We start from the raw sequence: 15,024 nt of genomic DNA, 5'->3' as shown, positions 1-15,024 counted from the left end.
CCAGTTCTTCCAAACACTCTCAGTCCTATTAGAGGCAGCATTATTTTTTTCCCCATGAAGTATGTATTTCCACACTGAATTCAATTCTGCAGTAAGCTTTACATTTAATCTTTACTGGAACGGGAGAAGATTGTTAAAAAGGAATGTTTTCTAATAAAATTGTGTAACGCTCAAAGATACATTTTGAACTGTTATAGATGTCAGCAAAAGATTTTTGGGGGACAAAATGTTTGTGCTTTTTCTTTGGTACTTGTACTGGGTGTTTCTGGAGAATGTATATTGTATTTATGAAAGTCCATACACCTAATACATAAGGTCCTGATCTTGTAGGCAAACCTCTTTCCCCATATGTAGCCCTGTTGACTGTAGTGAAGTTTCATGTGGACATAGGAATCCACATGTGTGGAACTCTTTGAAGGACTGGGACCTAAATGTGGTAACATTCATCTAAGCCCTCATGCTTCACCACTCAAGTCAATGATAGCTCTGCCATTGACTTCATTGGCTAGAGGATCTGGCCCTTAATTGCTAGGATTAGTTTTCTCCCAAGATCTGGTGTTAAGTAATTTACTTCTAGAGATTGATATTCAAATATTATTTAAGTAACATATGAAATGAGTTCAGTAGCCTCATCCAATTTTTTTTAGTGAGGTGGATGTGTCCACTTGATTACTTGAGCTTTGCATAGTCCAGAATTTAGTCCAAAATTAATTCATTAAAGCCACCACAGTCTCTAAAACAAAAAGGAATTAAAGTGAGAGAGTGAGGCTGTGATCTTAAATGTCTTGTTCCAAATTCATTTTGGGGATAATTGAGCTGAAGTCAAGTGCAGTCCTACCATGGGTGAATGTGGCCACTTTCCTAAAATTATACTATTAAAAATATATTGAATCGACCAAAGGAATGGGGAAAGTGAAAGACAAGAGAAAAATGTAAACTTACATTGAAATTTTACAGTGAGTCCCTCACAAATTTCAGAGAGAGACTAAATTAAAGAAGTTTAAGAAACAGGCCTTGCAAATAAATCAGACAGTGAGGTTGGACAAAATCAGTTGTGCAAGAAATGTGATTCTCTTTGCCGATTTCTGTCTGAGCATTCTGCCTGAAGGCATGGGTTTAGTGTAATTACATTGTCGTCAGATTTTGCTTTGTTTAAATAATCCTTCTTAGTGAACAGATTTGGCCCAGTATATAATTTAGCTAATACCACTAATTATCCTCAAATAGAAAAGCAGTAGAGCAGTCACCCAAACACCAATAATCCAGAATTGGAAGCATTTAGTTTGATCATATTTTTTCCTCTTTGTCATTTGTGTGTTTTGTTTTATAATTGCACTGCATGTGCTGGAAGATATTAAAAGGAAATAACCTTTGTATTTGTTTTGAGTGGAAGTAGTTTAGATCATGCAACAGTATCCACTGTACTAATAAAATAACACTTTGCACTTCGATAACACCTTCCTTTTGAAGGCCTTGAAGTGCTTTACAAACTTCAGGCCAGATCCTCATCTGCTGTAAATTAATAAACCTCCATTGATTTGAATGAGTTAGGTCAGATTACACCATCTGAGGCTCTGGCCCATAATATACCAGTTTAAGGGCCTGTATTTGTTCCTCCAATTACAACCAGCATTGTACCTGCAGTACTGCAACTCCCTTCCAGGCAATGCTGTTATTTGTAATGGTTGGGCTCACCTCTGCTTGAAGCTGGGTAAGTTGCAGCAGTTTAGCGTTCCTTACCTTTTCTATAACTGGTGTTTGCACTAGGGCAGCTACACTTGTGGCTGGCCACCAAATGGCTGTATTTGGGGCCAATGCCAAATGTATACAAGGCCTGAACCTGGACCCTTCACAGATGCTTAAGAATGGGGAAGGCACAAGGAACTGGGCACAGCTGTGGTCTTTGCCCTCACTTGAGTACAAAGACTGCTCCTGGCTAGTGTCATTAGCAGCTCTAATAAACCCAAAGAGAGCTGTGGAGGACCTGGCCCAACCCATCCTCCACACCAGGCAGCAGAGCTCGCCAAGTTCAAAGGGGAGTACATACTGCATAGCTTAAGAGGTTGGGGTAAAAGGTCTGCTCTCCAGTTGCTCCAGACAATACAATATTTCTGCTCGGGGAGTGATTTTGATCCAAATACAGGTGCTTGAAACCACTGCTTTACATTATTGCAAGCTTGTTTAGGAGTCACCCTCACAGTATAGCAGAACTTGGTCCATTCATTAATTGAAACAGCAGTTCCTTTGGAAACTGATCTACAGATAGCAAGAGGAATCCCTTGGCTGCCACTGGACTGTTCACACGGTGAAATGAACTCAGAAAATTTGCACCGTTTGCATATACTAGCCTGACTGAATGAGCTGCAACATGACTGACTCCAGGCATTTCTTAAGAGGGTATTTGTCTCTTTACAATTCATTCCTTCTCCTGCTCTCCACGTGTTCCCTTATTTCTGATCTAATAATCACCAACAGCAATAGGAACTAACTGCATGTACCATCTCTTCCATTTTAATTTCCATAGTCATGCAATCATTTTCTTTAGGCATTTGCTTCACCACCCTTCCTTCCACCAACAGAAAACTGTTTGGAGGTATAGCCCGTATGTCCAAACAGTTTAATATTGCACAGTAATATTGTCTACAGTTTCTTCACCATTGATTGATTTTAATCTGATTTTGTCGTGTTCATTAAAAGGACACCCAAAGAGATGTGTGATCTAGTAATTTTGTATTATTTGTTGTCAGTAGTGACCACAATGTGCCAGGCACTATACTAGCATCTAAAGACATGGTCCATTCCCCAAAGAGCTTACACTTGAAAAAGACAAAACAAACAGCTGGACAAAAGATTGGGGAAAGGAGTAAACTTGGACTCTGGAATTCCTAACCCTGTTTCTGACATTGACTCCTTCGGTAACTTTAGGCAAGTCATTTTTATCTGGGCACAGATAATGTTGGCTATTAGTAATTAATATATTAGCAGTTAGCCATCTAATTGCTTCTGTAAAATCTATCTTAGGTACATATGGCTCCGATCACCATAGTAATGGATCACCTTACAATCTTTCAGTGTATTTATCCTTCCCTCACTCTTGTTAGGCATGGCTGTGCTATAATCCCATTTTACAGATGGGGAACTGAGGCACAGAGAAGCTAAGTGACCTGCTCAAGAGCATACAGGACATCTGTGGCAGAGAAGGGTCTCCCGAGTCTTAGGCTAGTGACCTGGCTTTTAAGTACTGTTATGTCAAATAAAACACCCGATCCTCTAAGAAAAAGCACAGGATGTGGACATTTCAACTACAAACACTGAGAAACACAAATGCACTTTTCTGTGCTATTCTCCTCCGAATATTAGGATTCCTTACCCATTATTTCATACTAACGTGAGCTGCATCACTCCTCCAATGTTCACTTTCTTAGTTAGTCAGTAAATTAAGAATTTTAATTCCTAGCAAGTACTAGAAATTGTATGGTGCTCAGAGGGTCATATCCTCCAACAAACTCCTTTCATTGTATTGGATAAAGTATCTTTAATTAGGAAGTACACAATACTACGTTTTAATAATACATAATCTAAGTACGTGAAATATTGTAAAAAGCCCTGTGGTTATGATCAGTCTGTTATTCCAACAGTGTAATCTCAGTGGGAAAAAACGCTTTCCAATGGCAGTTTTATCACCACTCAACTGTTCCCCTCCCCACTTTTTTTAAAAGGAGAGTACAACAAAAGAAATGTTATCTGTGGCCAATTTCACATGCACTCAATTTCCCCCTATGTTCACTCCTTATAGGCAAATTTCTCTCAAGAGTAAAAATATACACATCTACTAGAAAAACTATGTCAAGGGCCCTACACAGCGAAGCACCTAACTAGTTCCTTAACTTTAAATATGTGAATCCCATTGACTTCAATGGATTTAATCATGTGCTTAAATGCTTCGCTGAATTGGGATCAAGGAGAAGAGCTGTGGTGTTGAAACTGTCTGCCCCTGCTCTAGCTCCGTCCAAAGCAGCAGGAGTGCCATTCTGCAAGTCCTCACGGGTTGAGGCACATTCTGAAGCAAGACTTAAGAGCCAGGCCATATAGTGTACGAATTTGAATGAATACGATTCCTGATCAGGCCCTGTCTACCATTTTCTTGTGCACACTGCTGCATAATTTGCACCAGGGAACTATAAATTAAACTGAAGGCAGCCAGAGGACAGGCTCATGTTAATGGTGGTTTTTGAAATGTGTACCTATTGAGGATGCAATTAAGCCAATGTAAAATGTGGAATTAGAATTTAGCCTAATTCTGTAACACGCGTCCTACAGTACAAAGCTGCCAAACTCTCAGTAGCATGATGCTGTTTTTGTGTGTGTGTGAGGATTAAATATCATGTTTGTGTATTGTGTGGGACAAGGCCATGTGATTTGCCTTCTACAATATACATGGAAATGTGAAATTCACATCCTATAAGTAACAGCAAGATAAGTTCGGAGTTTATATCTGATAGTTCTGAGACAGTCTTTCAATAGTATCCAAATCAAGAAATGGTTAAAAAAGCTGTATCAATACAATTATCTTTGTACCATAAATATCATACAGTACAGTGAAATTGAATCCTATGTTTGTGCTAAATAAAACAGGGGTCAAATCTGCAATTTTCAAGTATATTCTACAAAGATCTGAGCACCAAAAGCTCCCATTGGAGACAAAGGATCTGAATGCTGACATCTTTAAATCAACATGGGATATCTTTCTAAAACACAAGATACAAGCTAGATGCAGATATTACCTGATGAATTTCACAGCCTACATCATATTAATGGTCCCTTCTGACCTTAAAAATCTCTGAGAGTAGCCAGATCCTCATAGGAACAGACCAATGGTGAATTTTCACCTCCTCAAAGAGTCACTAAGATATAAATAAATACATACATATATCATCCCTTACCAGATTTGTAATATAAAATCTAGTTAATTTTAAATGAGAGGGTGTCATTTTGTACATTTTTAATAAGAATTTAAATTAGGTGATACAATTTAAACACGTATTATCATTGGACACTCTTTAATGTTCCCATTGGTACTGACTAGAGCTTCCCTGTTTTATGTTTCTTCAGTGTCACTGACAAATGAGGCTGCAGATAAAGGGGTTGTGGTCCTAAAAAACAACCAACCTTTCATAATCTCAGCTCAGTGTACAGTTCACCTATGCATCATTCATTAATCTTTGTTTCAACAAGAATGCCTGGTCTGGTGACAGCATAAACTATAATTTGACGTAGTGTGCTCTCCACAGGTGCTCTTATAAAGAATATTCTAGGTTACAATATATCCTTTGTTACTTCTTTCCACTTCAGTGCATAACTGAAAGTTTTCAGACTCATGCTAGGCTTTGTATTTTTGTACACTCACTGGGTTTGTAACTTAGCTCTTAAGCAAGTGACATACTAGATCCTAAGCAGTTATGGTATTTCCAGGCAAGTGAAAGAACAAATACTGAGCCAAGAAAGTCCAATCTGTACATAGAGCATTATAAAATATATAAATACATGTGGGGCTCTTGGCAATGCTTGCGGTTTTCATTTTAGTAAGAACAGTTAGCTCCGATTTTGAATTGGCATTCCTTTGCTTTTTCATGGTTTCAGTGAGGTCCTTGAAATATTTGGATTAGATCATCAGTTAGTGTAAATCAGATTCAGTGCAGCTACTCCACTTTATGCCAGCTGAGGATTTGGTCCTTTGCATGTGTGTGTAATGAAGTTATTTGCTCTGTGTGGACATTAAGGGTGAGATTTTCAGATTCCCATTGCAGTTAGTGAGTTTTACCATTGATTTCAAGGGGAGCAGAGTTAGATGCTGCTGAACACTTCTAAAAATCCCACTCTAATGATCTCCTGGCCTCTTTTGTAGGGGTTTGCTTCAGTCTCCTAGACCAGATTTCCAACTCCCCTAGTTTGTTCACACATCAAATTGCAGAACAATTGGTTGCCATCCTCTTCCCCACATTGCTCTCCATATGTAGTTAATGAAGTGTTTGAGCTCTTTTCGATGGACAGGTGCTATATAAATATGAGAGGTTATTTGTTACGGTATATCTGAGAGGTGTTTATGTTGTTGCATACCTCTTAAAGCAGTTTTAGGTTTTTTTTAGAGCTCATGGAATAAGAGTATTCATACAGGATCTGTAGGGTGCAGCCCATGACTATGGAAAGACCTAATCTAAACAGCATAATTCTTGTCAGCCCTAGCCCCCCTTTAATTACAGCACTGGTGTTCATCTGAGGAGTGTTTGTGAAGTAGCCAGTTCAGTGACTTCCAGTGAACTTCCTATCCCCTTGACTGGGCTATTTCTGGCTGATGACATACCACTTCCTTTTGAATTACTTTCTCTCTTGTTTCCGTTGATGTTAATTTTCAGTACGTGAAACTGAACGTGGTGACTGAACTATAGAGAGGGCCAGTCACATAGGACAAAGCTGAAAAACAATATGTGCAGTTGTTTCACATTTGTTTTTGAATTGGGGCTTTCTTCTAAAAACAGCGTGTCTCTTCCTGCCATAAAGTCACTATCTGGCACTTAAAAAGAACAGGAGCACTTGTGGCACCTTAGAGACGAACAAATTTATTTGAGCATAAGCTTTTGTAGGCTACAGCCCACTTCATCGGATGCAAAGAATGGAACATATAGTAAGGAGAGATATATACACATACAGAGAACATGAAAAGGTGGGAGTTGTCCTACCAACTTTAAGATGCTAATTAATTAAGAGAAAAAACTGGCATTTGTGATTTCACAGGCTGCGGCCCGAGGACAGCCTTAAGGGTGGGTGATGTGCAGGTTCACAATCTGCTGACACAGGTGAATATCCTAAATTGCTTATATCTGGGGATGCCAAACTCTGGATAATATAGGGACTCTCTGCCCCAGTAGGCAACTCCTTTCCACAATGCTCAGTCTGAGCTATTTAGGGAAGCACTAGCCAGTTCTATAGTACAGCGTAATACTGTACTAGGGCCAGTATCCTCCAAAAGACGGCGGATAGGATTGTCTGGATGGCAGCTGGTCCTCAGGCCCCATGCTGTAGAGGGAGACACCACAAACCAGTGATCTGTACTTCACAAGAGTGCACCCTCGCCTCCAAATCCAGGCCAGCACCTCCCCCTATGTGGGTAGTAGTACCTGCAGCAAAGGAGGGGGTTATATTTGCCCCATGATAGAAAACATAATTGTTGTGCAGTTTCAAACCCTGAAGCTTTCAGGGATATCTTGGGAGAATTCATAGACTAACTACACCAGTTCAGCCAGAAGGGAACTTAATGCCTCTTCACAGGTGTTACAGTGAGTGCTTGTAAGTAAGGTGGTTTTGTTTGAACACACAGTTTTGTACAGATGTTGCTCCTTTGGTTGTTTGCAATGCCTTTTTGTTGTAGAGAGGACCTGAGGGTACTTCTTGACCAAAGGCCTACTTGGCTGTTTTCATGGCAAAATGCATATTATACAGCCTGATTTGCTATAGAATCAATTATGGAGAGAATGTAGGCTGTGAAGGAGCAAGCCCGTGTTTAAACACATAAGCTTTGTCTACATGACGGAAACAGCTGTATCTGCACTGTATAGCTATTCCAGAATACCTGTGGAAGCGGAGTAGTGTCCACAGAGGGGAGTTATTCCAGAAGCTATATCGGAATAGTTATTCCAGAATAGTTATGCTGGTCAATTTTCACACGTAGATAAGCCCATATATATTCAGCAGCAGTCTTTGACAAAAGATGCTGTGAGAGATAAGTGGGGTTTTGTTTCTTGCTTGGTGTGTTTGAAAGGCCCTTTTTAGATAAATGCACTTTGATGAAACTGATTCTGTGGCTTTTAAACTAATTATGGTTTTTCTGCTAGTCCCAATGTTTTTGGAAACTACAGCCTTCCTTCTGCCGAGAATTAGTTCTCTCTCTCTCCATGCAATGAGCAGGCTAATGGATGCTAGAAGTGTCATTAGCATAAGCGAAAAAGTAGGTTTTATATTAATCTGATAATTGTATCAAAGTGCAAAATTGGTTGGTTGATACTATAAAGATTGATTAAACCTAATTTTAATCACTGATCTTCATGTGCATTTGACCTTGCAGAAGTGTTCCTTTCTAATGGTCAAAAACCCTTTAGAAATACAGGTAGTCTCTTTTGCTTCTCAATACTCAAAGGGCAACTATGTAGTTGAACATATCACTGCATTAGATTATTTTGGGTCTGAACAGTTTTTTGGGGGGAATGAGCCATGACATTTACTCTTTTGCTCTCCTCTCTTTAAAGCCAGATGCTAGAAGCAAAATATACATCCAGACTCAAGGTAAGTTTTGAAATATTCAAGGTATGTGCTTGTTTTGAAGCTTGCTACCCTCGTGATGCCTACTTAGGTGGATTTTTCAAGTGATACAGAAGTCTTGCTGAAATAGATACAAGATGATGGCCTGGCTCCACTGGAGTCAGAGTTTTGCTGTTGACTTCATTAGGCCAAGATTTCACCTAGATTTTCAGGTGAACTCTTGAGTTTGGGTGACTCAATTTTCAGCTGCCCAACATGACATATTTATGGGCCTGACCCAAAGCATGGTGAAGTCAGTGAGAGTCTTCCATAGACTTCAATGAACTTTGCATAAACTCTTCACTCCTAATATTCAAAAAGTGCCAAGCACCCAATCTCTAAAAATCAGGCCCCTTTAACATGCCTCAAGTTGGTGTTCTAAAACCAGAGGCACTCAAAATCAGTATTTGCTTTTGAAAACCTTGATTGGACAATTAGTGCAGGGAATGTGATGCATTCTGTTTGTAAAGCGCCATGTACATCTATGATGCCATCTAGGTAATATTTAATCAAAATTAAGACCTAGCTTAGCATTTGAAATGTGGCTGCTTCAGCTGCTGCTAATGTTACTAAACTAACCAACTGTAGAATGTGAAAATAAAATTTTAGATGTTTAACTTTGGCCTTTTAAAGAGATTTCTTTTAAAAAAAATGTGTATTGTGGGGTTAGGGTTTAAGATTTATTAAGAGATTAAATATACATATAATTTAGCAGTGACATCAAAGGATTTAGGCATGATGTTTTTTTATTCCACGTTTCAGAACCAATCCAGATGATTTTCCCATCAAGTAAAATCTACCTATGAGACATCCAGAAAACAACATAGTATTAAGAGGCCAAACCAACATTGGTGCAAGTAGGCATGACTCTGTGGATTTCCATGGAGTTGCACCCTCTGAGTGCATTTGGCCCAAGGTATAAATATTGGAAAAATCAAACTGAATGCTACAGAAATTCTAGGCAAGGAAATGTACATTCTAGGAAAGGAAATCTTGAAATGGGAGCAATTTCAAGTGGGATTTAGAGTATTTGACAAAGACATTATTCACTCAGTACAAGACTTTAAGAGCTATAGTTCTGCCACCCTAGGTCAATAAAACATGTTGTCCTTTTCTTCCCTTGAATCTAGGAATTATGACCACACCCAGTGCAACTTTTAACTGGAAGAGATTTCTACAAAATGCAGGTACCATGTAAAACTGCTTTATGCTTCTGAACAAAGTGCATGAAGATAATAGCTTACATATGCTGCCTCTTCCTCCAATTAAGTTTTCAGTACATATTCTTGATCTGTTTGAATGATTTTCTGTTTTTGTTTCCGTTCTGGAAGGGATCTTAGAATATGTAAGTTGATCTGTTGTTTAGTTATGGTTTTTAGTGCTCTTGAAAATGAAGGATTAACAGTGCTAGCTAGAATCATGCAGTCAGAATTCTGCCCTTGCTTGTTAATCACAGCAGCAAACTACCCCTGTATTCCTAGTCACAGCCTTTAACCATGCTTAAACTGACAAAAATGAAATTGCACCAAACAATAAAGTGGCTATGAGATATGGTCAAATGTCCCCTGGAAACGTAGTTGGCAATAACACTCATTTCACTCATGAGTAAAGCACAGATATCTGAGCGTGCTTGTGATACACAGAAATGTGATGGAGGCCAGTATGACAGAAGAGATGGGTAGGGGATCTGAAACAGCAGTTCAAACTTTCACAATCTAACTCCCACAGTGAGCCTAATTCTTGACCTGGAGAGGTCAGATATCATTCAGTATTTATGCCTATATGCTATATGGCCTCACTATGAAGACTTTCAACAAGAATGGTAAGCATGCTTGGACTTCTGGACAGGCATTGTGTTGCCACTAAACTATCTGGCAACCTCTTTATGGTGCCAACTTGTACATTTCAGTCTGGGCTGAAACTTGGTTTCAAAGTAGGAGAAAATTTAGGAAAATAACAGATTGTTTTATTAATAAATTAATAAGTCTTTTAAACAGGCAATTAGGGTATGAACCAGCTTCTACTGAAATCAATGGGAATTTTGTCATTTATTTCAATGAGAGTGGGATGAGACCCCTAGCACCTGACCTAGGGTTCCTAGAAATCAAGCATAATCTGCATGTTGTTAGAGTTGGTTGAAAAAATTCAGAGACAACTTTTTTTTTGTTGGAATTAGCTGAGTTGTCAAAATCTTTTGTGGGATTGAGTAGATTTCTATTAACTTTGCATGGATCCCAGGCTGACAGCAAGAGTCTGTTCAATTTCACTGCTGCTGCTGAGTGATATGCAGCTCTAAAACTGATATTTATGTCAATTTCAGTCAGCATCTACAGCTGGATGAGTATGTTTCCAGAGAGCATATTTGTTTCTAAAACAAAATATTGCAGCTCTTTGTCCTGATTTGGGTGGAAAGTTTTTAAGAGTCTCAAAAATTTTCCTGGGATGAGAAAACTGACTTCCTGCATATCTTTAATTATTGTTATTAAATATTTAATCAGGTCCCCATTGTGCTGGGCACTATACAAATATAGAAACATAGTCCCTGGTCTGAAGGACTTACAATCAAACAGCGAAATACCAGGGGTGGGAAAACAACATACAAGCAGACGTGTGTGCCAGACACAGCATGATACATTTTTAAAGGATTTTTCAATTGCCTATTGGATAAAATGCCTATTTAATTAATTAATTTAGAATTAGTATGCCTACTATACATTTAACCCCTGGAGCACGACTCCTTTGAGTACATCATTTGAACAGTAAGTATAAATTCTTTAAAAGTTATAGTTCATATAGCTTGAAAATTGGAAAGTTAATTTTTCCCCTCTCAAATTGAAACACAAATTGTTTTCTTGGCTGAGAACACCTTTGCCATTTGTCAGCCAAGAACAAAAAAAAATCTTACTGACTTCCTTATCTGAATACAAATAAATACATACATAGAAGCAGACTAGATTCAGCAAAGGGTGTGCCTAATTTTTGGGGGGTGGGAAAATCAGGACTGCAGAGTGAGTTGTGGCAACTGAGGGTTTATAGCTTTGTTATTTCTTCTCTCCCGTCCCCCTGTAATCTGGCAGTCAACAGCTATCCCATGTTCTGGGGACCCTTCTAAATTTTTTAAACTCAGATCAAATACATATATTAGCATTATATGAGAATTGAGAAAGTGTTTCTAGCATATAGCTATGGTTGGTCATAATCCACTACCAAATGAGTAGCAATAAATAAAGCCTGCAAAAAGAGATTGGGTTTCACAGTATGTCCAAAAGACAAGTTAGGGCCAGATCCTCTGCTGATGTAAACTAAAGTAGCTCCATTGACTTCAGTGGCTCTGTGCCACTTTATAACAGACTAGTTCTGGCTTCTTAAACTTTCAGTTTAAAGGGTCTCTATTTCTGAACTGCCATAGGTGAGGGGAGCTAAATCTTTGGTGCTTGACCAGAAGGGACAAAAAAGAAGCAGGCACTGAGGTATCCATGGACAGGGAAACTCAAGAGTTACAGTAGCCTGGTTGGTTGCACTGATATTCGTAGATTTCAGTGATCATTGTGATAATCTGGTCTGACATCCTGCGTAACACATGCCATACAATCTTGCATTTTGAGCCCAGTAACTTCTGAAACATATATGCAGCACATGCTACTTCTTCATGTAATGACCCTGGGGGAAATGCAGGCGTCTGGATCATTCCTTGCTGCGTGCAATATGTCTGCCATGTAGACCAGTGAATTGTACCTGTGCAGCAAGCTTATGAGCCCCATCACTGTTACACTGAGTTCCTACCTCAACCCTTAAGTAAAAGCGAGCTCTTCTAAACTTTCCCCTGTAATGGCACATCTGGGGGAAAGGCTAATTCAAAAAGTCATCTCCCCATGACACTTTGATTATTAAGGCTCCTTTTCCCAACTAGAAAAATTTTCATGCATTTTGCCCTGGAATTTTTTTTTTTTTGGCATCGTACTCATCAATCTGATCTTCAGTAGATCAGCTCTCTCTTCCGTTGTTACAAATGAATCCACATTATTCAATTGCCCTATCATGTCAGTAAATGTGTGTCATTATTCAGAACCCATGTCCAATTTTAAACTGAGCATTGTGAGGTTATTTCGTTCTCAGTAAATCACAGCACACCAGCACAGCACCACTAAGATTAATAATTTTCAGAAGTATAATGATTTGTCACTTGCCTAATATGGCCCCAACATTGATTGGATCCTGTGTCTCACTATTTTGTGATTAAAGGAATAACAGGGTCAGAGGGTGTGGGGGAGGAGAAGATTCCTCATAAATGCATTTTGTCTGATATATTAAGGGCAGTTTTATCCAAATGTACTCTAATGCAAAAGTGCAAAATAATTCATAATTCACAGACAAAAGCAAACAGTGACTGTCACTTCCTTGCCTGCTAAGTAATAACTTGAAAATTGACAAAATTATTCAGTGTGTATTGATTTTATGACCAAGTATCTCATCTCATTTGTCTTATCATCAGTCCTGCTCCTATTTCTGTCTCCTGGGATGGGCTGCAGTTCTCATCAACACTTCCCCCCCATACCCTAGCATCACTGTAGCATTTAGAACATCTCCCATTGTAGCAGATCGGGTCTGGTTGTTTGTCCCTAATTCCGTGCTTGCTGGAGAATAACAAAGGGAGCAAAAGGGGTGCTTTTCATGGAGTTTGCAATTTCTAGATCCAGTCTCTCATATTCAGAATAATGTAAACTAGTAGCAGTTAGTGGCAATTCTTAGAAAATATAGCAGTGACAATATTTTCCTGGAAAGTAGTGATGTTTTGATTCAGTTAAAGCATATACTTGCTCAATGCAGTGCACTTTAACCAGATCATCTACTGTTTATGTGGTTCTATGACTACCCAATCTAGTTTATTTTATGAAATTTATTTTCTTTTTGACTTCTGTCATGTATTCACTGTGATTTCTGTCCTGTCTCTAAAGAGGGTTAATAGTTTTTTCTCCAAAACCCGTCCCAATAACTGGCACATATTTTTAGAAGTGTTCTCCATCTTATGTGCCCAACTCAAGTCAGACAGTACCTAGCCCTACAATTCCAACTGAAGTCATTTGGAGCCATACATGCTAAGCAGCCCTGAAAATTAGGCCATATAGTGCCAAGTAAGTGTCATAAAACCAGTGGACTCTTTTGAAAACTTTGTTTTTTTCCTATTTGTATATGCCCTACTTACGTAGTCCAACTTGGTATTGAGTTCCACAAGCACAGTGATGCCTGATACTCATGCTGAATAGAACTTTATTCCACAAATAGTCCTATTGAAAGCAGTGGGACTGTACATGGAGTAAGGTACAAGTAGAGACAGGGTGGCAGAATCTGGCGTGGATCAATTACAGTTGGTGCTAAAACCAGCCTTCCCTCACCTGCAACATGCCTAGCAGATTTCAATGAATGGTGGATATAAATTACAATTGCCTAATATAAGGAAGAGATTTTTAATTTTTGTAATAATATTTGAGGGTACAATGAAAGAATGGCATAAAATCATGAAATCTGTATTTTAAATCATTAGGCTTCCGTGCAGTCATCAAGGGACTGATGCTAATGCTTTTTTAGAGTTAGTGTACCTAAGCTCCCAGTGGAAATATTGTCACCAACTGGAGATTATGAAGCATTTTATTGGATAAATCTGCAAAGAGGGAACTTTTGGAATTGATTAGTATTTTATTGGTTGTCAACTTTGCAGTCCTTTCTGCATGATGAAAAGAAAGACTGCAGACATCAAGAGAGAAACCAAACGTCATGGCCACCCCCAGATTTAAACTTAAACTGCAACAACACAGTTATCCTGGAAGCAGATTTCTAAGAGAGAAACTTTTCCTGTTGATGCTTAGTAACTATCCGAAGCATATCAGTCATGTCACCAGTATGAGATGCCCATCTGTGGACCTAAAAACAATGAGATAGCGTAGACTCCACTGAAAATTTGTCAATAGAAAACAACAACACAACCTACGTCAATGTGAAAACCCAGATTTGTGTCCTCTGCTCAACAATGGTACATAGCTGCTTGAGCTAGGGACTGGTCCAATGCCCACTTAAGTTGATGGAATGACTTCCATTGATTTAATTGAGCATTGGATTAAGTTCCTAAAATCCAAATAAGGGCACTGTGGTTCAGAAGGGTAGATTACTGTACTGCACTTTGTTAGTTATAAATTGAGAAAGATTGATTAGATTTCAATCCTATTCTGGCAGGAAAGTGAACCAATATTAGACACTTCAGGAAGGTCCCATGATCTCTTAGGATAAGGTGTCACTGTAGAATCAAACAACCAGCATCAGACATAGTCTTGGTGTTTAATTTTCCTCTGCTAGGGCAATTTCTGAAGATGCCTTGCTATGGAGTAAGACTGAAAATGTTACGTGACCTATGGTGGCATAGATGGGATTGCACAGATGCATTATGTTTTCCCAAAACTATGGAGAAAGAGACAAGGTGAGTGCAATGTTAAGGAAGACCAGATGGTGAAACTCTCTGTGGAAATCCAAGGGACTTCAGCAAGCAATGGTCATAACACAGGGCAGTCTGGTATTTTCCTCACAGTCACTATCTAACCAATGATCAAAACACAGTTCTTAGGTATGTTCCTAGTAACGGGACATTTTTTGAGGGCTATTATGAACTCCTTAATTATGCCA

General features: G+C 38.9%; 1 protein-coding gene across 1 annotated transcript in view; it reads left to right on the top strand.

Annotated features, from left to right (window-relative positions):
* Positions 1 to 15,024, top strand: part of GLT1D1 (glycosyltransferase 1 domain containing 1) — an 84,622-nt gene that overhangs the window by 19,860 nt on the left and 49,738 nt on the right. Inside the window, exons 5-6 of the mRNA XM_050923536.1 lie at positions 8,301 to 8,337; positions 9,483 to 9,539. Of these exons, the coding sequence (XP_050779493.1) occupies positions 8,301 to 8,337; positions 9,483 to 9,539 (94 nt within the window). The remainder of the gene's footprint in view (positions 1 to 8,300; positions 8,338 to 9,482; positions 9,540 to 15,024) is intronic.

The sequence above is a fragment of the Gopherus flavomarginatus genome, chromosome 15, assembly GCF_025201925.1.
Source record: "Gopherus flavomarginatus isolate rGopFla2 chromosome 15, rGopFla2.mat.asm, whole genome shotgun sequence".
NCBI classification, from domain to species: Eukaryota; Metazoa; Chordata; order Testudines; family Testudinidae; genus Gopherus; species Gopherus flavomarginatus.
This window is presented reverse-complemented; position numbering and strand designations above follow the sequence as displayed.